The 25,550-nt window shown below is 39.1% G+C and overlaps 2 protein-coding genes across 20 annotated transcripts in view; one reads left to right on the top strand and one right to left on the bottom strand.

Moving 5' to 3' along the window:
- The first annotated feature begins 1,176 nt into the window (after positions 1-1,176).
- On the top strand, positions 1,177-17,267 carry hppy (MAP4K3-like protein hppy). Of its 17 annotated transcripts, none has more exons than XM_076370061.1 (21): positions 1,177-1,651; positions 1,727-1,784; positions 2,153-2,308; positions 2,391-2,623; positions 2,701-2,964; positions 3,045-3,240; positions 3,303-3,397; positions 3,492-3,559; positions 4,029-4,112; positions 5,050-5,088; positions 5,682-5,735; positions 6,642-6,709; positions 6,965-7,111; positions 7,506-7,681; positions 7,773-7,977; positions 8,051-8,234; positions 8,842-9,119; positions 9,502-9,585; positions 9,656-9,748; positions 9,822-9,948; positions 10,032-17,267. In XM_076370061.1, the coding sequence occupies exons 1-21, from the start codon at positions 1,538-1,540 to the stop codon at positions 10,129-10,131; spliced, it is 2,823 nt and encodes a 940-aa protein (XP_076226176.1). In that variant the 5' UTR covers positions 1,177-1,537; the 3' UTR covers positions 10,132-17,267. The 17 variants fall into 17 exon arrangements, with proteins under 17 accessions (XP_076226176.1, XP_076226173.1, XP_076226188.1 ...); XM_076370058.1 differs by having other exon boundaries at positions 3,303-3,403; XM_076370073.1 differs by lacking the exon at positions 4,029-4,112 and having other exon boundaries at positions 1,178-1,651.
- A 60-nt stretch (positions 17,268-17,327) lies between these two features.
- Positions 17,328-25,550, bottom strand: part of GEFmeso (Guanine nucleotide exchange factor in mesoderm) — a 64,462-nt gene continuing 56,239 nt past the window's right edge. For all 3 annotated transcript variants that reach the window (XM_031989865.2, XM_031989867.2, XM_031989868.2), the window contains exons 2-12: positions 24,548-25,069; positions 23,270-23,481; positions 23,079-23,179; positions 22,871-22,987; positions 22,582-22,732; positions 22,162-22,500; positions 21,973-22,068; positions 21,751-21,880; positions 21,520-21,677; positions 21,355-21,459; positions 17,328-21,269 (exon numbers count right to left, since the gene is read on the bottom strand). In XM_031989865.2, the coding sequence (XP_031845725.2) occupies positions 19,059-21,269; positions 21,355-21,459; positions 21,520-21,677; positions 21,751-21,880; positions 21,973-22,068; positions 22,162-22,500; positions 22,582-22,732; positions 22,871-22,987; positions 23,079-23,179; positions 23,270-23,481; positions 24,548-25,069 (4,142 nt within the window). In that variant the 3' untranslated portion in view covers positions 17,328-19,058. The remainder of the gene's footprint in view (positions 21,270-21,354; positions 21,460-21,519; positions 21,678-21,750; positions 21,881-21,972; positions 22,069-22,161; positions 22,501-22,581; positions 22,733-22,870; positions 22,988-23,078; positions 23,180-23,269; positions 23,482-24,547; positions 25,070-25,550) is intronic.

Here is a 25,550-nt window from a genome sequence, read left to right as displayed (position 1 = left end):
AAGATAATCAAAGTACTGCTGATAAAACTGTACTCTAATAACATTGACAGCATTTAACAGCTTTAAGCGACCGATGAATCGTTCCTTCATTCAGGAGCAACCTAATGACTCCGTTAATGACCCGACAGCAGATCGAACTGACTCCGTTGCTCGTTTCATCAGCATAGCAGGACCGTGAAGTCATCGTATTCGCGGAAATATAGAAACCCAATAATTATGTGGGATGATTCGGCGTTCTCCATTTTCGTGTCGCATAAATTGACAGGAAATTTAACGAGTCCCCGATTAATTATGCGACGAAAATGTTTTAGAATACACTGTAGCGAAACCTCTTCCCATGAAAAATGGGAAGGGAGCTTAGGTTATGATTAATCTCTAGTCAAGGTCATTTTATATGCCTGAGAAATGGTTCTCTATGAAGCACGTTTCCATACTGTGAGAAAATTTATATACCTTAAGGACACTTCAATGGAAATCTACACGCGCACGCATCCATGCAACAAAGTGCACGTTACGTCAGTAGTACTACGTAATCTCTGTTATCCATTAACGAAAACTACGATCATTTGTCGTCAATTTTCGATTATACATTTCTCTATGAAAATATTAACCCTTTGCACTCGAGAGGTGCCTCTCACTCACCAATTGATTTCATACAGTAAAACTATAAAATTTGATACTTAATATTAAACTTTGTACAATGCATCAATTTGAGAAATATTGAAACAAAATAGCTTTGTCGCTCAATGTAAGTGTGATTTCTCGTCGAGTCAGCTTCACAAAATATCCTCTCTATTTCATCAGAAGACGTTCAAATATTTCTAATGAAAAACTTTCGAGTGCAAAGGGTTAAGAAATAAGTAATAATGACGCAAATTGATGTGCCTTGAAATAAACGTGACTAATTAATATCTTTACAAAAACTATGACAGTTCAAAAATGTGTACGCGTTTGACGAGTGTCCACCGGTAAGCAGATTTCAACAGAAACTACGATAAACACAAGTGAACTACAATGTTTAACAACCAAAAGCTATTTGAACCGATACTCGTTCGGATAACACGACGATTAATCGTCTTTGTCTTCATCAATAACAAGACATTGGTCAGTGTCATCATAATTGTTCGATTCGCAATCTAATCTGCAAATTTTCTTATCTGCTGGCGATAATGCTCAGCTTATCTAGCATGACCCGAATTATTTTCGACTGAGACGTCGCAGGGAGTCGCTCGGTTCGACGTTACACATTTTTCGTTTACACGGTATTCGAGAGTTCCCAGCTGGAGGTGTTTTGAAAAAAATTTCATTCAAATTTGTGACTTCCCCTGGGAGTTGCGATCGATCCGGGCAGAGATCGATGTATCGTGGAATCGCGCGCTGAGACGCGGCCAACCTCAGAGCTGTTGTGAACAATGGCGACGTTTCGACGAAAGTGACATTCTAATGAACAAATGTGTTTTCACACGTTAAACGTTAATCCCCTTTTGTAGATGTTAATTACGCTCGTTAGGTGTTCGCTTGGACGCGTCTGTGCTCGATGATGGCTTTGAACGCGAATGCACTGTCCAGTGACATAAGCCGAAGAAATCCACAGGATGAGTACGAGCTCATTCAGAGGATAGGTAGTGGAACGTACGGAGATGTTTACAAGGTTTGTAGGCCAAAGAAATTTTCGGCTGCTAGCCGGGAACATTCGACATGCACTGCATTCAATTTATTTTCGTAGGCCAAAAGACTTTCTATGAATGACCTCGCCGCTATTAAGGTTATCAAATTGGAACCAGGTAAGCTTTTCCAAATTTTTTTTTTACCATTTCTTGGTTCTTGTTTACAGAAGATTCAACGGAGATAGCTGATCCATTTATGGGTCTATGATCCTCTTAATGTTTCGACTTGCGATCTCTTCTTCTTTTTCTTTTATACTCAATCTAAAGGAACTCCTATTGGCTCTCATTTCTATACACTTGTTATCAATCTTGTAGTCTGAATACAGTTTATTCAACTTCTCTGTACACTGAATTTTCGTTTAAAATGAATAATAGAATTGACTGTGCACCGTGGTAGATTAATTGGACAAATGATTTCTTATGTATTAAATGAATATGTTTGATATTCGTTCTATGGTTTATGAGTGATTACTTATATATTTTAGGGGATGATTTTGCAATTATTCAGCAAGAAATTCTGATGATGAAAGATTGCAGGCATCCCAATGTAATTGCGTATTATGGGAGCTACTTGAGAAGGGATAAATTATGGATTTGTATGGAATATTGCGGAGGTGGTTCCTTGCAAGATATATATCACAGTATGCTTTTTATTGATGTATTTTCTTTATTATGGTGTTCTATGCGTAATCCGAGATTCTAGGAAATTTAATTTGATTACAGTAACTGGACCATTATCAGAAATACAAATAGCATATATGTGTCGTGAGACTCTGTTGGGATTGAATTACTTGCACAGTATGGGGAAAATGCATCGCGACATTAAGAGTGCCAATATATTATTGACTGAAGCCGGTGATGTCAAGTTAGCTGACTTTGGTGTATCCGCACAAATTACAGCCACTATTAATAAAAGGAAAAGTTTTATTGGCACTCCTTATTGGATGGCACCCGAGGTTGTTTGACATTCTGCGATCATGCGTATATGTACACCTTAAGACACACAAAAGGTTTATACCTTTCTGATTCTCAGGTGGCAGCTGTAGAAAGAAAAGGTGGCTACAATCAACTTTGTGATATTTGGGCATGTGGTATCACCGCAATAGAATTGGCAGAACTGCAGCCACCCATGTTCGATTTGCATCCTATGCGGGCACTTTTTCTCATGTCCAAATCTGGCTTCAAGCCGCCAACCTTAAAAGACAGGGACAAATGGAGTCCGACATTCCATAATTTTGTTAAAGTTGCTCTCACTAAAAACCCTAAAAAACGACCAACAGCTGAAAAACTTCTACAGGTTATTTTTCTTTTACAACTTGTTTCTCTACACCATACTACATTGATAACGTTGTTTTAAACAGATGCTATTAATTCCAGCACGCATTTTTTCAAGGCGAAATGAGTAAACGTTTAGCTTTGGAATTGTTGCAAAAGGTATCAAATCCTAGTCATATGTTTACTGATTTAGAAGCTGATGAAGATGGAGCCGTACCTAATGTTCCACAAAGGATTGCGTCGCGTCATACCGCAAGACCTAGACCAAAAAGTCCTATACCACAATTAGATAGCGATGGTAAGGAACCATACAATCCAATACAGTTTCTCTTATAAACTTGCACTCTATTCGTGTTGTAGATCAAATTAATCTAGATGGCACATTGCAAAGGGAAGCAATATCACCATCTGTAGATGGCAATCCAGCATGGGATATCATGGATATCATGAATAATGTAAAGGTGCTTCGTATTTCTTAAACGTTCTCTGATTCGCGTGTCAGAGTTAAAGATTTACACAATAATTCTACTTTCATATCTGTATGTTTAGACTGTTCATAACTGTGATGCGCATCCAGACTGTGGTATTGGTACTGCATTCGAAGACGAACAAGAAAAGTAAGTATTTTCAATTAAAATAAGTGTTATTACGTAGTCCTTTCTGTTACCCTAAAATGTCGGGAGGGTTGTTGCTTTAAGGTCCTTCCACTAATATGGTAATTGCTGTTTCACTATATGTTTAGTAATCGTCTCTTATCCAATGAAGTACCCCGCTTTACGAAACGATATTTTTGGAGCACAAAATTAATTGCAGTATTATTTAAAAGCGAGTAAAGTGAAACAGCAGTGTTATGTTACGTTGCATATGGCACGTCTGCTTTTGCTTTGCATATATTGCACTAGTTATTACAAATGAATTTTGTTTTCCATTAAAAATAAATCCACATTGATGATAAAACGTGGTAAAATGATCGCAGTACCTTTTTCTTTTATTTTAATTTGCATCGCAAATTTTGTTACGCAATCCCTTTTGGATAATTCTCTGCCGTACTCTTCCGAAACATGATGTAATTTATTTCTGTGTCAGTACTGTTGCCGCTAGCGTAACAACAGATAATAGAGAATCACGTCGAAGCAAAACAGGCACAGAAATATTTCGTATGACTTTAAGGTAATGCATATAGTACAAGTAGTGTTGGTGTGGACATATTTCGTTGCTTTACATAAATCCCCAGTAAAATTAACATTGTTTATTGCAAATGTTTATGCCTCCAACATAGATAAGATAACGTCTGTCTAGCTCGGAATAAACTGTTTTTAGTAAATGTGTACATAATAGCATGGTAATTTGTTCAAGTAAAATACTGTATAAAACCAGTTAATGTAAATTGTGCCATACAAAACAATACAATTTTTGCTTCGTTACTTTTTCATTTTAAATATGCATGAATGTCGATACATGTACAAACAATAGTACAATTGTACAAAGTTTTTTCTTTATGTTTATCTATTCTTTATTTCTATTTTAATGGTATACAAACCTTGTGCATTTTATACTTGTATAATTTTATTTACGTACGTGTTCTGAAATGCATTGATAATTATGCTTGCTAATGATTAATAGTGAATGTTGCATGCTTATAATAAACATTTTAAAAAGTCTTAATATATTGCGTGCACCGCCTACGTAAGTACAGTAAAAATTCACTAGATTTGACACATTGAATTTATTTTGTATTGAAATATTATTAATACTGATTACATTCTGTGAACAGTTTTTACTCGAATGTTGCATACCCGGTACATAAATTATCGAAACGTTTACGTATTGTACGAATATGTCCTAGAACTAGAAATTAATTACCGGATGTGAAACATCAACTATATTACTTCGATTGTATGATTATGAATATGTATTTTAAACTTGAAATTCTCTTTGTGGGTGTTACAGTGTAATGTTGAAATATCACTGAAAATACTTAATTAGTCAGTCCTTATATTACACCTAGTCCTTACCTAAATTTATTTTCGCAACTTGTTCCTATTTCAATACTTTGTAACTCTACTTTCTCTGATCAGTTTGTAATTTTAATAATTTCTCCCAACAGGAGTCTATTGCAGTACATTGATGAGGAGTTGTTGCTAAGGTATTGGCAGGTAACCCTTTTCCCTTGCACCTTGCACCTTGCACTTCTGTTTCCTAATGTCATGCATTAAAAATTACTTTCTTTTTTTTTTTACTACAGCTTTCTATTAATTTTATCGACTGATCTCCCAATATCCTTTAACAACAATTGTTCTTTTTTTTTGCATAGTAGTACGAGCATTTGAATCGATTCAGCTATTTTGCATTATGCATTTTTATTTCATCCCGTCTTATATTATTCAATTTTTATTTACACCCTCGGACGACAAATAATATGCATTTTAATACTTATACACACGTATAAATATTTCTATATGACATTTCACATTTTCAGAGTATGCTTTGATGAAAGAAGGGTATTGTTAACACTGTTCATTGCATGATAGTTTTTGTTAGATGATTTATTTCAATCCTGTTGACCATATTGGTGGTGGAAGTTCATGTACCTATTATAGAGATTGCAGGAGTGTACAGGAATTTACATATAAATTGAATCGACGAGAAGTTCAACGGAATTTCTAAAAAAAAAAGAAAGAAAGAAAGAAGAAGTGTATAATCGTTTTATAGTATATGATTATAGTTTCATGTGTGCAGGGGGAATGCAATGTCGATGGTTGGTGGGCATTGCGACCAGCTATATTCCCTGCAGTAAGTAATTGACAAAATGTAATAGTAGATTGTTTCGCCTTTGGTTGTAGATACAGTTCAATTGTTTTTTTTTTGTTACTTTCATTTCGAAGTAACAGTGGGCTTTCATTTTAAATAAACAATTGGTAATGTATACCTGAGTTTGGCTTCAAACGATCCTCTCAAGGAATCTAATTTTACACTAATAGCTTCTTGTAATCTATTCCCAGTCGGATAATCAATATCATTAACAAATTAAGGTGATACAACGTAATGCCTCAACGTAGATAATATTCTGTATTATTTTGCGCCCTCAGTCTCACTTGCATGGGAATATTTTTTGTCAGATGCAAGTTTCGTGTTTCGAATGGAAACCATTTTCTTTGATAATATTATTTTTCAATTGTTAAGCTTTCCCATGAAGTGTGCTTATTAGTAAATGTCCTGTACATTTAAACAATACTATATTTTGTAATATTCTTTCCTCGAACATTTCATTCCTTCAGTATTCTGTAAGAGTCACTTTTCATTGATTTTTATACTTTCCTCAACTACTTGATCAAAAATACGTTACAGATAATTTTCACAGATTCACATTATTATTAGTATTACTACTATTGTTATCATAGTATTATGTATCATTCATAATAGTATGATAATAATATGTTTGCACTACCACCCTTTCATCCTCTAACATAATTTTCCTCACACGTTCTTCATTAATAAATGGTGTCACATTTCTGAAGGTTTCACATGGAATAATACTGTACATAAGCTTTTAATTTCAAATTACTTGTTAATATACACTTTTCAATTTATTATTTATTATTGACTAACCCTGTAACGCGTAATGTTTTGGAAGGAAACATACGTACTGCCTTGATAATCCATCGTGTATTAATATTCTCTCGCACATTTCTTTTTCAGAGCTACACTTCCCCTTGGAGAGTCATCGAATGACTGCGAATTGCACTGTCCGTATTACAATATGTCAGGTAAGAAACCAGTCACATTACCAGGCCCCGCACTAGAATGTGTAAAGATAGCACACTTCATTCAAGACTTCCATATCAAATAATGGCGTTGTACATATTGGTCGAACAACATTTGTTACTTAGACAACCTCTTTAAACTATAACAGAACATATTGTACCACATGAACTGTTACATTCACAACTTGAATGATGTGGAGGTTCTGAAAGGTTTGAGCAAACTGTGGCTGTAGTATAAATAGTAGGTTCGGTGCATAGGATCTCAAGCAAGCCCCAGGCGTCACAGCTCTGTGGACGAGTTGTATGGTCTGGTGAGCAGTACACAATCTTTAACTGCTGCCAATGGACAACGTCAACGATCTCTTTCGGACAGTGGTCCTAGAGATGAATCCCCACAGTCTAATGGTAGGAGCACGCTAATTCTCGAGATAATTTTCTGTTGCATCGTCTTCCTTTTTTCAAAGTTCAACTTCTCTCTCTCTTTCTCTCTCTCTCTCTCCTTTAGTAATTGCAAGCCAATTGTGCAGCACTAATACAAAGCATGCTCTAAAATTCCAATTCTCTTACAAATAATCCATATACGCCATACAAATTTACCATTCACAGGTGTCAATGCTACTTTCATTTCTTCCTGTAGCATTTGAAAAACATGATTAGCTTAACTGTTGTTTGTCAGACAAAGATACACTGTTTCTGAGGACATCTTCTAGGGTATAATTTCTCGTAAAACTATGCGTGCATAATTCATTGACCAGGAAAAATAATGAAACCTGCCGTTAACAGAGAAGTGTTTGGCTAGGTCAAAATGAAGCGCCAGGCGACGGGGACGGGGAAAGTATGAGTCCAGACTTGTTATCTGATACTCCGCCTGTTCCTCCGAGGAGAAGGGACAGGAAACGCCACACACCTCCCAGACCTATCAGCAATGGACTACCGCCGACACCTAAAGTTCATATGGGGGCGTGCTTCTCAAAAGTCTGTGTGATTTAACAATCTTCATTTCATTTTCTCTTATTCTCTTTCGTAGACGTGTAGAGTTTTAAAGAGAAACACGCGTTTCACTTAGGTATTCAACGGATGTCCTCTAAGAATACACTGCACCGCGAGCTGGATCCATCCAGACACGAGGGATCAGCACTTGCTGATCGCGGCGGAAGAAGGAATTTACAACTTGAACTTGAACGAACTCCATGAAACTGCGATCGATCAGTTGTACCCGAGACGTACAATTTGGATGTATGTCATTAAGGATGTCCTGATGTCTTTGTCTGGTAAAATGAATACGTCAAACTAGTGGCAACCGTGAATTTAAGTTTACCGTGTATGTATAAACGACATTTTCAGGTAAAACTCCACAATTGTACAGACACGATTTATTAGCGATGCAAAGCAAACAGAGCCACAGGTTTTCCCTGCACATGAACAAAATACCCGAGAGATTAGTCCCTAGGAAGTTCGCTCTGACGACCAAGGTTCCAGACACGAAGGGTTGCACGAAGTGTTGCGTTGGGCGAAACCCGTACAATGGGTAAATTTCTCTGTCTTTACTGATGTTAACACATTGCGCGCCTCGATAATGCGGTATTTTCAGTCTATCGTTTAATTGCTAATCCTGCGTTCGTGTGACATTTTAGATCTGTGTAACGCAAATCTAAAGTAAAATTTTCAAAATCGAATTCCTTATTCTCTTTCGGAAGTTAGACATGTTGGTTTGATCGATGTTTAACCCTTTGAACTCTGTAGGCTCCGATATTGCACCAGTTATAATATTAAATATTTGAATGAATCTTAAAGAAACTACTCTAGAATTAGTTGCAGTTGCTGATGGATTACAGAACAGCCTGGAGTGCTAAGGGTTAACCCTTTGCGGACGGAGATTCTATAAAATATACGAAACCTTCAGCAGATGAAGCTAAATTACATATCGATCGTTTAATTACTAGAAAAAAGGGAAACTACGTGCTGATCTCTTGCTGTTCGAATAATCAAATCATCCGCGACTTAGTCTTTCAAACATGAAATTTTCATCTCGCGGACGCTCGCGTTTCTAGCAGCTGAAATTTAGCCGGCGTTCAATGTGTTAAGAAGCATTGGTCTTGTCTGATAAGAATAGATTAAAAGATCCATTGATACAGGTACAAATACCTTTGCGGTGCAATGCCAACGGGGATATTCTTAATGCAATGGTACGATCCTTTGAATAAGTTCATGCTCCTCAAGCATTTCGATTGTACGCTGCCATTGCCATTGAACGTGTTTGAGATTATCATTACGCCTGAAATGGAATATCCGATGGTGTGTGTATCCGTGAAGCAACCATATCAGCAGAACAAATTGAAACTGGACTTGATAAATATGAATTCAGGAGCAAGTTGGTTTCATAGCGACGAACTGGAAGACATGGACGGTTCAGGTACATTGTTAGCCGTCTTAACCCTCTATGGGCCGAATTTTGTTTCGTGAATGTAACAAAATTTATGCAGTATGAAATTAATAAACTTCAACATATGATCACAAATTAACAATGTATCCAATAGTTTCAATAATTTTATTGAAACGAATATATTTTGTAACTTTGAAGTTACAGTGACGTTGAACGTAAACGCCTGCGTGTACAAAAGTTTAAGTTGATTAATTATTTAATGTCGTTGGTCGTTTTGCAATAAAAAATTAAATAAGTCAATTTAACCCGGTATATTGATGTGTGACTTCAAAGTCACACGAGCCTATAGAGGGTTAACTTGTGAACTCTTTCAATGATTCTTCAGGAACGTCACTGAAATATATACTTTCAGCCACTGTAATACCAAGAAGAGAGAACCTCCACGTTATCAATGTAACGCAATTAGAGAAGAATGCAATATTAGTATGTTACGACAGTGAGTACACGAGAATAGTCTTCGCACAACTATCACATTCGAATTTAATCTAAACTACCGTGTATTTTAGATGTAGTAAAAGTGGTGACGCTGCAGGGGAAACCCAGATCAAGCAGGAAACATATGTCAGAGTTACATTTTAACTTCCAAATCGAATCCATTAGTAAGTTTATTTGCATCCAGCGATTCCACGATTGTTAATGCCACTTAGCGATAACGTGTTCTTTTGCCTTTAGTCTGCTTACCAGATAGTGTACTAGCATTCCACAAGCATGGTATGCAAGGTAGGAGTTTTAAGAATGGCGAGGTCACGCAAGAAATCAGCGACCCGAGCAGGACATATAGACTACTTGGATCTGATAAGTACGTGATTCTTCTACAAATGAATTTTGAGAAAGTCCATAGACTGTGATAGATATTTCAATTGGAATGCGTGTTTCTAATAGAGTGGTGATGCTGGAGAGCCATTTGGTTCAGTCAGGCACATTGACGGAATCCGAGGGAGCAGACTTGTACATACTTGCTGGACACGAGGCCAGTTACTAAGCCGCATCTTCCAACTGTGAACGTGCTCGCCCGGTGTGTCGCAAGTGAATTGTGATTCTCACAGACTGCGTGTAAAGTAAAACGTGACTGTACTGAGAGGCAGTGGTCGATGTTGGTAAGAGAATATTGTTAATTATTCTATTTAAAAGTGAACGTGAAATGAAAGAGGGAAATTGATTACCGACGTACGCCAGTGTACAAGTTTATTCGTCACTGTTCTCCATATAGTCAATCGCTGCATAGACTGGTTATTTATCAAGGACCTTTTTAACAAAAAGAGAGAAAAAAACAGAATTTAGAAATAGAGAGAGAGAGGGAGAGAGCGAGAGAGAGAGAGAGAGATAACCGTGAGAATGGAATATTCGAGAAGCAGGAATATATTTAAAATAATGTGTAAATTCGCCCTTATGCCTGACAAAATAAAGCTTATACCGATCGGATTTTCCTCAAACGAAGAGTAATAACGTCGCGTCACGGAAATTGATTCGAGTAGTGTTGTAAATTGGTAGACACACAAATCTTCGTTTTAACTATTCTTTGAAATTTGAATTTATCTCGTCATATAAATACATTTTAACATATATGAGAATCATACAGTACGTACGACAGTTGTAGATATACGGATACTTATATTTTTAGAATGATTTTTAGATTGTATCGTGATACGAAAAATCCTCTGCATCCTGGACACGAATCGATTGTATCAAGTCGGGAGCTTCTCGTCGGAACCCTCGGACGAGTCGCGTAAGATATTGGCCAAAGATAGTTTAAGTAGAGTAGAAACAGCAACAGAGAACAACGATTTAAATATAAATTAATCGCGTAACGGAGAATTCTTTAACGCTCGCCGGATATATTAGGATTCGATATATTTTCTTCTGCAACAAATCATTCAGGTGTACTTCACTGTTTCGTATAAGTTTTGCTTTGGTAGGCATTGGGCTGTTGCATCAAAGTTATTTTAATAAGACATTGCGTTCATCAGTGTCTCTAATTTTGGACGATTGTACTATGAAGATACAGTATACATGGCAAAGTAGTTTATGATGGCAATCATAAATTATTTATTTTAAGAAGCGTATATGTGAGATGGCTTAGCGATTATTCATTTGAACAGGATTCGTGACATTTTACGAAGTACATAGATCGACCCGTTTATGTACGACTGTAAAACATTTTCAATTACACTATTATTAGCATTGATAATCAATCCTAAAACTATTCGAATCGAAATGATACTTCTCTTGTTTCCGTGGATTTTCTTTTAAGTGAAATTATTTTTACGAAAACAGAACACTATTTTATAAATATCACGCGTCTGTACGTTCGGGAAATATTTCGTTTTCACAACCGTAGTGTGCGAATATTTATAAAGTATCTTGTTTTTCGGCGAAATAACGATGTTACGTGCATTTTACGTGATTGGTTTTTAAGACTGGGACAAATATTGATTTCTTATTCGCAAATGACTTTCTCAATACACGAACACTGTATTCAGGAGGAAGAGTGCTGGATTAAATAGAAATTAGAGCAAAACATTGTTGTGAAAATTGCTTTATGCATTTGTAATTTATGTTTCACTTATTCATTATCGAGATTACGTTAATTTTATTCGAACCGGTTGGCGCAGTATTTTACAACTCGCGAAGTTGGAGATTCTATGGTTATTTCATTGAATTAGTATTAATTAATACTATGTGATATATTCCTTAACACGACTACTATATTACGTACGTAGTGTGTTATATATAGTTTCTGTTTGTAATTAACGCCTATCTAAAAAAAAAGGAAATCTTCGATCAATATACAGAATAACAATTTCAATTGTTTACTCGTACGCTAAAGAAAATGCGTTTGTAAATAGACTTTTTATTTATCGAGAAAAAATGTCTATATTGTTCATGTAATTTAATAATACTCATTTAAAATCTTTGCGCCTCGGAAATGGGTCGCGAAGGAACTATCAAAGTGTCCAGTTTAAATACAATCTTTATCAATATAAATAGAGAAATTGATGAGTTGCATGCAGCAATTAGCATGAAATAAAAGACAAGCTAGCGCTTAAATGTTTGTTTTAGATTATAATTGTATTATGCTCTGTTACGTTAGATTTAGAGACGAACTGAAACATTTAAGTTTCTAGAATTTTAAAGAATTTATTGTTACATACACTAATTTGTAAATGAAAAAGACACTCGGTAATATCAACAGAAGATAATAGATCTCACTTTAACGATTGCTTAAACGAGAACGTAACTGTCGCACTAACGTCTAGTTACGAACAAAAGTATCAGCTCTAATAATATTTTAAAAAATATTCCATTGGTATCGATAGAATCAATAAAGTGTGCACCGTTTAATGAATGCATTTAGGTCATTAGCCGTTTTCAGTGCATTCACTTTGTACATTACTTAATGTAATGAGATTAAAGTCACATTTCACTTATTCCTGAAGCAAGACATTTAATGTTGAGAATTTTAAATAGTCAAAGAGAAGAAGAAGAAGAAGAACAAGAAGAATAATAACAAGAAGAAGAAATAATGCTTTCTGGTGTAGCTAAAAATTCCGTTAGAACGATGCAAATTTCTATTTTAATATTAGCGTCTAATATTATGTAATTCTTCATTGGGCCTTTCGAAAACTAAATATTAGATAAATATGGAATAATTAGGGATAAATATATACAGAGATCTATTAAGGATTTGTCTTGTATACAGCTTATCATGATAGATAATTATTTTATACTAATTATATTTAATTAAACTTAAACTTCTCTGTGTCCTTTTAGATGCGAATTAGTAGAGTCTAATAAGTATGGTATCTGGCACTTTTCCATCCATTGTAGATACATTGATATATTGCAAACCAATGCTATTGATTTGCAAAACGGCAAGGATGAACTGTAAATTGAGGTAGGAAAGGGATGGACAGAGTAAAATTATCTTGGAAATGTTGAGATATTTTGGTATTTTATATGAAGATTTGCTCTGTAAATAGGTAGTAGGTTACTAAAGAAAGTATTACGGCTATTAAAGGTTTACTATAATAGTCTCATATTCGACTGCTTATTATGGGAAATAATTATGTTACATTAATTACATTTGTTTCATGCGAAGGCACAGGTGGTAGAACGTACTGAATTCAATTTCTCTTTTAAAAACCTAGGGACCTTATCCAAATGTTGACTTAGAACAGAAATACCGACAAAAATACGAGTAAAATTTCCTTTTAGTGCATCATTTTTAGTACGTTTACCACTGATGTCGAGGCATCATCGTACGGCGCAATTTATTATTGCAAAGTAGGGCGTAATTGCGTTTAACAACAAGAATAATCCGCGCTAACGATATTTTCTACGAACAAATTGAATTGTGTTCAGACTATGTCCAAGATAGATCATTTTGCTACTTTGAATATCACTCTTGTCTTTCATACTTGATTTAGACCAGTCGAATACGCTTGATTTCTTCGAGTACTCCATTCCAAATGTATTAAGTCTATTGAATTTTATATTAAAATTCATGCACCCGTAATGAAGCTGAAACGTGCACGCACAAAACGAATAAATAGGTTCGAGGACGATTTTTCATTCAGACTAAAACGATTATACTCTGCGTAACGAGACGCTGTTATACATTTTGACGTGGCATTAAAGACAAGAGAGATGTTTCAGGGAATACGATTAAGCAGGTCCATGTTGCAGTATAATTACATGTATTCGCGCCAACAGTTAGTATGCAATTACAATCAGTGCTTAAGCAATCAAACATTAAATGAAATGTTTAATCAAATTGTACAACTCGGTTGAAAGGTCTGTGCTAGATTGTTCGTACGAATTGGTAGGTCTTACAATGCAAAGAAAAAAAAAAGAGAGAAGAAAAGAAAAAAGAAAAAAAGAGGTATAAAGCAATGTCTTCCCCGTATTTGCGACTAAGCACATACTATTAGGAGATGTTGATTATCGTCATACAGATGGAAATTATTTATTTTGTAATAATTCAATTGCTGATGTTCATCATTCGGTTTAGACACACGGTCACAGAATGCCTCTGTATAGACTCAAAGTATCCAATGAAGTGGTTTCGTTAATAGAATATTCTACGGCACGTATCTTCGATAAATTAATATGCGTCGATTGCAAAGTGCGTTTCGTTTCTTCCTATGTTCGTGTATGAATTATCGTAAAGAAATCACGACTGTACGTGTTGGAACAAGGTATAAAAAAAGAAAGAAAACAAGGGCTTACGCTTTGTAAATGTGAGAAATATTCTGGAGAATGTGTAATGGTGTGATATAGACGATTAGAACCAATTGAAGATGTGAAAATTCTATGTAACATGCTTTCCGAGCATTCAGAACGAGTATGTGTATATGTACAAAGGATATATATATATATGCATTGGTAATATAACCAGGAACGGTGTTACATGAAATATTTTCTATATATATTATTCGACAAATCGAACTTCGATTTCCACGCGCGATATCGTTTCTCTTCTTTTCTCTGTTCAATAAAACATCCTGTCCACGCTAGACGGAAGTGTGCGTCAAGATGTTTATTTCCTGGATATATTACTGATTTTCTATCTTTCGTAAATATGTAGTAATTTCGTTTCTTCGTACGAAATGTTCGATCAGTTATAATGCTACTGTGAAGTGTACGTGTACCAGTATCGGGGATCTACTTCAGTAATGTGAAATAGCTACACTGCAATGTTACCTGGCAAAGTTTTGTATTATTATAAAGACAATAATTTCATTCACAGCGTCGAGTGTGCATTTGAACAAAATGTGCGAGTATATTGGTTACATTTGACAAGAGAGAGAGAGAAATAGAGAGACAGAGCGAGAGATAGAGAGAGAGAGAGAGAGAGAGAGAGAGAGAGAGAGTACATTTACGCTAACGAAATAAGAGTATCGAAAAACGAAGAGAGTATACCATACTCCTTGGCAGACCAAGTATTAGAGAGCATACAGTGTAGAAGAGAAAGGCAGGAACACAGACACATCTCATATGCAGATTCTACATATCCGTGTCTAGTTACGACCACAAAATTTTAAAGACATCCCTCAATAGAATTTCGTTGGATATAGTGCATAGCTGAGAATATTTCATTTTTATTGGATCTTGACATATAATATATAAATATATATATAAATATATATTACGTATGAATTGAAGGAATCACGTCAAGATCAAAATTGATGATTTCAAGGATAACATTCAGATGGAATTGAGAAATTGATCGTTCCCGTGTTCTTGGACAATTCATACGAAAACGATATTGTAGATTTCTGTAGGAATAGGACAATTAGTACAGCGATAACATGTACCTGTCCATATTGACCAGATCAATGTCCTTGCCTCTACTCACAAACGGAGCGTGTCAAATTGTTTAAGAGTCTTACAGGATACTTCCAACGTTAGTGTTTATGACGGTTCGTTGTTTTCAATTCGATCGACAACTTTACGCACTTTGGTTAACCAGTTAAGTGTGGAATTTAGTTTGGAAAATCTCTCATTGCGCGATCAAATCAAATAATGAAGTGTATACTCGTTAAATGCAAGCCAAATGCACTTGAAATATATCCTAACGAAAAAGAATTACATGTTTCTCTCAAAAAATGAATAATCCATCGTTGAAAATGTTAAGTTGAAGTTTTAAGATGACGTGTATACTCGTCAAACACAGTTAACTGGTTAAGAAAGGAAAGCCGTAATAGAATTTAATGAAATAAACGTAGTAACGAATATGCTCCTGTGTCCAGTAACTTCAGGAAGAATATCCTGTAAAACTTTGTTTCGTATTCTATAGAATTCCATTCGAACAATTGTAATTTTCAGTTAACCCTGGGGCGACAATATTGAGTGTCTCATTCGTTCTGGAACAGTTACAAGAAAGAAAGTCTCGTATTTGTTATATTTATTAAATTTCGATGTATATTTGAAAAATAACGTCGCTGCCAGGGTTCAAAGGAAAAAGGGAATTTCCACAGGTGCTGTTCGATTACTGTCCAATCTGAGACGCGTAGATTCAACGATTTTGATCAGCTATGTATTACGTTGTTTTCCGTGGAAGTCAAGGAACAAAAGAATATTTTAAACAGAGGCAAGTTCGTATTATAAGAATGATGAAGGTGGCTTAAACGGAACGAAACAAAAAGAGAAAATAGACGAAGAAAGAAAAGAGAGAGAAAGAGAGATATATATATACGAATACAAATATTATATAAATATATATATTTAATAAAATTCTTTAAAGAGGAAATGTAAGTTCAAAGAGAATATAAATTAGCGCGAATTACGACGACGAGTAACGGATACTTCGTGTTAGTTTGGCGCCCACTTTAAGGAGGAACTACGAGGAAAAGAAAATTGTCAATATGTCAATAGCACGTTATTAACCAAAGCTTTAGCTGCGAAATAAATACGATAATTAATGAAATTATTCTTACAAAGTGGAATCGTAGGGAGGAGAGCGCGCGTTGTTATCGCATAAAGAAATTTTAGGTTTAAGGAGCCTCTTCGACGAGAGACGCCGACATAGGAAAATATTACCAGAATTTTCTAACCCCTTCTCTCCTTATCGCAAAATACCCCTAAATATTTGTTAATACATCGCAGCTACATTTTGTAACATCGATAGATCGATGTCCTATTTTCATTTTAATCCACGATTTCTGAAACATTGTGTCAAGGGTTTGGAAAACGCTGGTCTTTACCCTTTTGATGGGAGAAATATCACATATACGTAAAAGAGATCAGGAATAAAAAAGCATTGATTAGTTTCCTTCTGAACGGATCAGTTGAATTATTCCTTAAACGGACCATTGTTGTTCTCCGTATCGAAAGGGTTCAATGAGAAACTGTCTGTTCTGCATTATGCGAGCCACTGATCTTTTAGGGATGCTTGATACAGATTGTACAACGTGTCTCAGAGATCGCAGAAACTCTGTAAATGGGAATCTTAATTTATTCTTTATATTTATATTTGTAACCGGGACTAAAGACAGGTTGGATAATCCTTCCGGATAAGGGGGCAGACTCTGATTCAACAGGATAATACGGTCGAGCGTGTTATTGTCACTACGGTTGTATATAATGTGTATAATGAATGGATCGTTTTTCAGTTCACCGAGCTTCTCAACCCCCTCCGCCCCACCAACACCACCCATCCTCCATCTTTTAGTCAATTCTATTTTCCTTTTTATATAATATATATAATATATATATATATATATATACAGTATTGCGTAGGTAATTTATGAACATTTATGTATCATTTACTTGTAACCTGTAAGCACAACTAGCCAAACCTCTGTAAATAGACACTCTCGTAATAAAACCTACCTGAAGTAATCTTTGAAACCAATCGTGGATATCCTTCTCACGTTCCATCATCGAAATCGTAATCTTTATTAGCCTTTGTATCGATTATTGGTACAATTTCTATATATCGTAACACTGTGGTCACACACTGTGTGCGAGGTATGTAGTCTAAAAAAACGAAACATAAATTGGATGACTGAATTGTACAGTTTTAATTGGAAACATAAATTGACAAAACAAACGAATACTGATAATAATTCGATTGATTTATTGCGAGCTACCAATCGACGTCTTCTCGCGTAGCCGCGAGCGAATCGCTCCCGTTTCTATCGTGAGCCCAACCACGAGGCGTGCAATTAAAACGTAGTTAGAAACGATAGCGAACCCCGTTAGGTCTCACGAATAAATAGAGAATAAACATCCGCTTGCGTGTTCGGTTAAACGAGTCTGTTTATTGTTCGGGGATAATGTGTAATTGTTCAAATCCTAACGAGTTACTTGAAGAAAGAAATGTTCGTCGACGCATACAATATTCGGTCAACGTTGTATATTGTTTTACAATAGTTCGACCAACGATGTTCGAGTTAACAGAATCTTCATTGTAAAAATTTCACAACAATACAGGGTGATTAGAACTCTCGGCGTCAACTGTTCCCCCTCAGTGATCCCAGAATTCCAATGAGACAACGATTCAACGATACTTTAAATTTCTCTTCGAGATCAACATTAAAAAGCTTTCACAATTACCCTGTATTATTCGGAGAAAATTCCTGTACGACAAAGATTAAATACGATATACGTTAGATGAAATTATCACTTACAAAATCATTTTTCTCTATTTACCACTAGCTCTCACGTGATATGACAAAATCATACGGCAGTACTTGTTTCGATCTTGTACAACGTACGCGCGGCTGAACACCGGAACTTCATGTTTGCGTGGAAAACAGCTGATATAAGGCACAAATAGCGTAAAGGGAAACGCAGCGTGTACATAACAATCAACGAGGAACAATATCCGAGGAACGTGAATAATGAAACGAAACATTCATTGCGTACAAACGTAGAAACAGATTTATCGATAAAAAAAACTATTACCTGCTCTCGTCGCAATTCATTACGCACATATTACGCTTTCCAATACAGTATCTGAGTTTCATCTAGATCAATCCTACTCGTTATGCGTCCTGCTTCGAACAAAATCTCATCCCCATTATCTTGAATCCGCTCTTCCTTCTATTATAATAAAATATAATCTCAAACGTTGTACTTTACAGATCACTCGAAAACAAACTCGATCGGCTGCGATTCGTTCTATCAGGGAGTATTATTGATCCGGACATGAATCTCTTAACCCTTTCAAGACACGTTTAAACAAATGAATAAAATACACCACGTTCGTGTATCACCTGACACGGCACCCAATCATACTGCATTAACCTAAGACTGAAAAATCTGGAAAACAAAGTCCAACCGTCTATCGAATTCCAATGTACTCACGAGCTTTCAATGTTAAAAGGGTTAAGGATACAATGCCAAACGTGAAATTCCGTTTCAGGCTTTCCGGTGAAATTTGTACACTTTCATTGGTATAAATTATGTTTCAACGTGACCCTGCAACTGACCCACGATCTTCCTCACCCAGCCCGCCTGACTTTGTCCAGCGGACACATCGTCCCTCTCCTCGCTGCCATTCTCCGCGCAACTGTGCAAACCGTTTTTACGGTACGCGGCACTGTCATGCACAGGGCTCTTCGCCGACACATTGCAGTCAGGGTCCTGTTGTCCCTTCAGAAACACAGATTTCACCTTCAAATAGTCCGGTTTCTGGGCAACGTTGGGCTTGCACTTCGCGTTCGCCGCGAGTGCAGTGTTCGCCGCAGGTTCTGCCCTCTTCTTCGCTGGCACCGGCGGCGCCACTTTACTTTTGAAAGACACCTCCTCGGCTGCGTGACCCGAGAACGGTCTAACCACTAGAACCTCCTCTATATCGCTAAATATTGCACTGTCCCTAAACGCGTCGTCAACGTCCGCGTCCACGTAATTCTCGATAGTCTCGAACGACCTCTCGTAGAAGCTGTCCGTCTCACTCTCCCTGTTCTCGACACTCTCGTCGTCCTCCTTCGCCTCTTGCTTGGCCTGCGCCGAGCTGTTCGCCGGCTGACCGAGTCGTTTACCTTCGGAGAACAATATGGAGGGGTCGGCGTAGTCAGACTGGGCGATACGGGCACCCAAGCTTGAGCTGCCCTGCTTGTAATAGAGGGACGGCACCCTGGAGTCCGACGCCCCTCTGGCGGCGCAGCCGATCAGCTCTTCGACGTCCGACGACGCTTCCCTCGAGTGCTTCAGTTTGCCTCTCTTCTTCAACTTACCTGTACTCAGGGAGCGAAAGTACTTGGTCCGTTCGAGCTCCTCGCTGCACTCTAGGGTCTCCGTGCTCATGGTGTTCCTTAATCCCTGGAGACGACTGCCAGCCTTGGACAAGACGTTCTTGAATATGGTGGAGCTGCCGCTGGTGTTTGCCCTGTAAATCTTGTGATCGGGATGTATGTTGGTGGTCGTGGAGGAGGACATGTGAATCTCGGAGTAGGCGTCCGTCAGGGTGTCGTCTAGGGAACAGAAGAACGTCGACGTTGAGGTCGAGACCGACGTCGGGAACTTGGCGATCCTACCCTGAGGCTGGCACGTCGACGCGTACCTCTCCATGTCCTCTAAGTTGATCTCAGCCGGCTTATCCGAGGCTATCGTGAACGGTCTCTCGCTCATCGGTTTCCCGTCCCTCTGCAAGAATCGCGACTTGGTCACGTTCTGATTCGAGTTCGGATTAATCTGAAAACTGCGCGGCAATGAACCGCACTTTTGGGGTGACGTGGGCAGTCCCTCGCAGCGTTTCGTCAGCCACACCGCTGGCCGCGTCGGACTGTCGTTACCGTCTAGATCCTTCTCCTCCTGCAGACCCTCCCAGACGTGCTGCAGATTGTCGTAGTTCCCGAAACCCTTATTCTCCTCCTGAGCGTCCTTGTGGACACACTCTCCGTTCACGGTCGTCGGTTTCTCGTTCTCCACGATCTGGGTCTCCGTCTCCCTCGAAACCGACGTTTGAACCGGTTCCTCGCCCCTGGACGTCGAGTTCTCTCTTATCCTGAGAGCAGTCTTGATCACTTTGCTCTCCGTGACGATGCTCTGCCTCTTGAACGCCTCGAACAACGCCTTCTTCTCTTGTACTCGGTTGATCTTGTTCTTCAACCCGGTGTCGTTCAGCTTGTTGTTCTCGGCTTTGCTCAGATTGTCGTAAAACAACTGCAGTTGCGAGGGCTGATGATCCCGGGACGAAGACAACGAGTTCCACGTGTTGTTCGTTCGAACTAGCCTGTCCCTCTGCGTGATGCGCAGACGCGTGATCCTGTTGTTTGAATTTTCCGTGATGTAATTAGCATTCTCCGAGTCGCTGTCGTCGGACGTGTCCGCGGACATGTGCTTGTTGAAACGTTGCTGCTGCCTGACGTTCAAGATACTGTTCGTCCGTTGCTTCTCGAGCAGCTTTTGGAACTCCTGGTTCTGCATTAGGATGTGGCCCACTATTTCCTCCACTGTTTGCGCCTGGGATTGCTGCTCTGTGTTCTCTTTGGTCTCCGGGGGCGGAGTGTTCAGCGGACGCTGGTCGGTCTCAGTGATCGCGCACTTGGGTTCGATCGCGGGTGAACCTGCGTCGCAGACGTCCTCCTTTTGCTCCTCGTCCGACTGATTAAGGCTCACGTAGGACTGGAAACCTGGCTCCGACTTCCTCCTCCAGCCAGTGAAGCGATCCTAAATTGAAAATTATATTAGAAATGCACTCGGCTGATTTACCTAGGAGATATCCTAATATTCACGATTCTAATCCGCTTTGTACCTTGACTTTCGACCCGCGCCCATCTGAAGCTCTAAGACCTTGATCCCTGGAATCGTTCATACTCGAATCCTCGCTTTGATTTTTCCGTGTCGATGCTGGAGAATCCTGAGAACCATACGGAGTCGTTTGAGACGATCCAAGGGAAGAGATTTAGGAGGTTCTTACCTCAGTTGTAGTCTCAGACTTTCTGCCACTTTTCTTGAACTTCTGCCTAAGTCCGGTTTCCGACCGCCGTCTCTCCCGCTCCTGTTTACGCTTCTCTAAGTACTCCGGCGGCGCAGAATATTGCTTCTTCGCTGATCCTTTGTCTGCCAAACAATCGTCTGCAAAAGTATAGTCTCCGTACAGCTAATCTAAATTAAACAACGGATCTCCAATGGACAATGAATGAATTACCCTCCGGTTGCGTCTGGCCAAGTTGCAGGACTAACTGTCTCGCGTGGGACGGTATCACTGCATTGTAATTCTCGAGGATCACCCTCTTTATCTGTAACGTCCATTCCCTCTTCTGTTCTAAGTTCCTTGCCTAATCAAGGCGAACGCAAACAATCGTTATCGCTCATCAAATAACAAACATTACGCGCAGATGTAGCAATAGACTGCGTTGAGAAAAGTTACCTGTAAAGTATACTGCAGTCGAGGATTGTCAAAGGGGATCACATGGAAGCTAAGCGGTTCACCTGGTATGCTCTCGATGAGCATCAAGTTAGAACACTGCGAACACAAGCAGCGGATTTTTACTTGTACAACGGGTTCATTTATAATGCTCGGGGTTAATTAAGATTAAGAAGGGAGCAGAGGTTGTACCATAATGTGAGCCTTGTAGACTAGAAGCCCATCTTCTTTCTTCTTGGTGAGAAGAAGCATACGGTCAAACAAAAAAGCATGCCTAGGGGCTTTCGCCCCTCGCATTCTGAATCGGCCTTCCGCCACTAACTCTCCGCTGGTGGTTAAATCTGGACCAGGCCAACCGTACAGGAGGGACTGTATCTCCTGAACACGCACAGCGTGCTCGTGGCGTCGTTTCATAGCGTTAATGTGCTTCGCGATGCCAGTCATCGCGTCTAGCGCAGCCTCGATCGCCTTCCTCCCTTCAGTCTCGTCTTCTCTTAATTCACAGTCCGCCCCGTACTCCTTTGACAAGTTCTACAAACATTCATACATTACGTTAGACTTAATATTCAAGGTCTGGAACGTGCGCTCGTGCAATGCAGATGTACGGCTTGCCTCTAAAAGTAAATGGTATTTCAGAATCCTCTGAACAGGCTTTAGAAGGAACGATCCAAGGGGCAACGCGTGTCCCAGAGCTGCTTGCCTTTCTCGAAATGCGTTCGCAGTTTCCTCTTGACTCATCAAGTCGGTCAACACGGATACCGTCCTGAAATGAGCTGTATTAATATCTGGTTTCAATGTTCCATCGCGAGAGATTCTTGAAATTAATTGTAACAATTCTATTCTATCCCCTGACTTCTACGAAGAAGGTGAAAGCTACTGAATTATACATGCAGCAATTTACCTTGGATAATTAGTGCAATATTCTGTGTACACCTTGAATCCTGAGTTGTGCTTTATAAATGTGTTTGCCATGCAAACAGGGTCCAAACCACATTTCTCTATTTCTTTAAGGAACTCTCTGAAATCAAATTGCGCGATCGTTAGTATTCCATTGAACCTCGGGAGTCACGCGAGGAATTGAAATTTAGGATTCGAACGACAAACACTACCTGTTGAATTCAAAAATATCCTCAATATTACTAAATAAGTCGCTTAGTTGCATTTGATGGGCAAACGATGCCGGATCGTTTCTCCAAAATATAAGGTAACCCTGGAACAACCCGTAAACTTCAGTCTCACGATTCTAAAGGTACAAAAAAAAAAAGAAAGAGAGAAGGAGGCAAGAGGTTGTTGAACGCACTTGGATAATCTGTCGCAAGTGTTCCACGTATATCGCTTCGGTGTCGACTATTTCGAGGAGCACCCTTTCCATGGGATTTCGATGGGGATCGCTGTAGCGTGGCCTGTAGAACGGTTGATCCTCCTCGGCGCTGTTTCGCCGTTGACCGCCGCCGTCATTGCCAATCCTGCAGTTAGACTCTGAAACCGTGACCACTCCGCTGTCCCCGGAACCTAATTCAATCAGAAAATTCCGCGTCATTCACCCGGCATTCCCAGCATTGTCGGAATTAATACTGTCAGCGGAAAAGGGAAAGACAAGAGATTATCCTGTCGGGGGTTGTTTTCTTCGATACTCGGGTCAAACGGAATCGTAAATAAATTTCACTTTCCTTTTAACTAAAAATTAATGTAAATCAGTTTGTCGTAATTGCGCAATGATTTAGTAAATTCCAGCAGCGGTGTCAGCGCGACTGCCCGCCTCGCTCGCCTATGCGCGCTTGCGTTTAATTAAGAGCTCACGACAGAATATAGCAGGCCAGGGGAAGTGATCCAAAGCCTGAAATATTTTAGAAATCCGTTTCCCAATGTATCGGCCGCCGGAGATTCCAAGGACTCCGACTTTCTCTCCGCCGTAGCGTAATAACCAGCAATGACAGTAATGATAGCAGCGGTGGCAATAAAGTTCTCTCTCGGCGTTCCGCGATCATCGAGGAAAACATTGCTCCACGGCCTGAATTGCCGCATGAGAAAATGCGTGCGTTCCTCGGGACGCAGAGATCTACGCGTCGGGATCGCGTGCTCGCTCGTAAAAAGCTGATCCCCCTTCGCTTTTGTTTCGGGAAAGCGGGACAAAGTAAGCAAACCAACGGTAGTTAACGGAACAATGTTTCTTCCTTCGTGTACATCTTGTAAATTTGTTTAAATGCTATTCTACTCTGTTCGCGATTCGAAATTAGATCTAAACAATAGATAATAGGTGTGGCTAGAATTGGAAGGCGTGGTTAACAAGCTTAGAGGGGGTACGATGGGCGTGGTTACGCGTCTTAGTGGGGGAAACGCGAGTATTGACCCTGAACTATTTCTTTCGCCTGCACTTTCACTGTCAGTGGTTTATTACAGTGAGCATGATTTAGACTCTCATATATCACTGCAAATGAACTGAGCAATAGAGAAATCAAAGATCCGTGGGTTTAATATAATATTATCCATCGTTACGGGTAATTGATGACACCGTAATGTTCAATATTTTCATGGGAAATGAGTTGAACGAGGCGAGTTCGGAGCGTTTCAGTCTTACCTTGAGAACTGGCGCAAGTATCGGCCAGGGACTCGACGGACGCCAAATAAGGATTAACGTTGCAGGTGTTCCCCTGGTTGCTGCACCCGCTGGAAGACGTGCTGGACGCAACGGAGCTTCCAGAGAGCGGTCTACCGGCGTTCCTGCATCTTCTGTTGTACCTGAGCGGCGTGAGTCCGTTGCTCTCCCTCCGATAAGGCTTCTCCTCGATCGTGCAATCGGTTCGATCCTCCCGCGTGTCGTAAACGTTGCTGTCCTTCTGGTTGTCCGCGATGTCCTCGGCGACGACCACTTCCACGCGACTCTCCGTCTCCTGTTCCAACGTCATCACGCCCCCTGGCTGAGACTTGGCCAAGTCGGGACAGAACTGGCCGAATATGGACCCCCGATGGGACTGAGACACCAGGCTCAAACGTTTCTGGAGCACCGTGGGAAGGACTACGTGATCGGTATACCCATTGCCGCCACGCGCTAGCTCGTCGAACATACCCAGCATTTGGGGCACCAGATCCGTGCTCGATCCTGCAACAGAAACAATCGAAACGGTTAGATGACTTGTTAGCTTTAAACCCTTTGAGAAAGAAAATTGAAGAAAATGATAAAATGTCAAATTCAATATTAACCCCTTGCACTCCAAAGGTGCCTGTCAGTCACCACTCGATTTGGCACAGAAAAATTATGGAGTATAATATTTAATGTTAAGTTTCGTATGATGCATTAGTATGTGAAATATTAAAATAAAACAGCCTCTTCCTTCAGTTTATATACGATTTTTCGTGAAGCCAGTTTCAAGAAATGTTAACTACATTTCATCGGAAAGTGTTGGGTATTTTTGGTAGAAAACTCTTGGAGTGCAAAGGGTTAGACTGTCTGTAATGTATCAACACATGGAACATCGAAATGAAATGGTTCTGTCACTTAGTTTATGTAAGGTATTCCTTTACGTTAGTTGTAAAAAATATCATCGATATTTCATCAGAGAATAATGAATATTTCTTGAGAA

This window comes from Nomia melanderi, chromosome 1 (assembly GCF_051020985.1).
Source record: "Nomia melanderi isolate GNS246 chromosome 1, iyNomMela1, whole genome shotgun sequence".
In the NCBI taxonomy this organism is placed as follows: domain Eukaryota; kingdom Metazoa; phylum Arthropoda; class Insecta; order Hymenoptera; family Halictidae; genus Nomia; species Nomia melanderi.
This window is presented reverse-complemented; position numbering and strand designations above follow the sequence as displayed.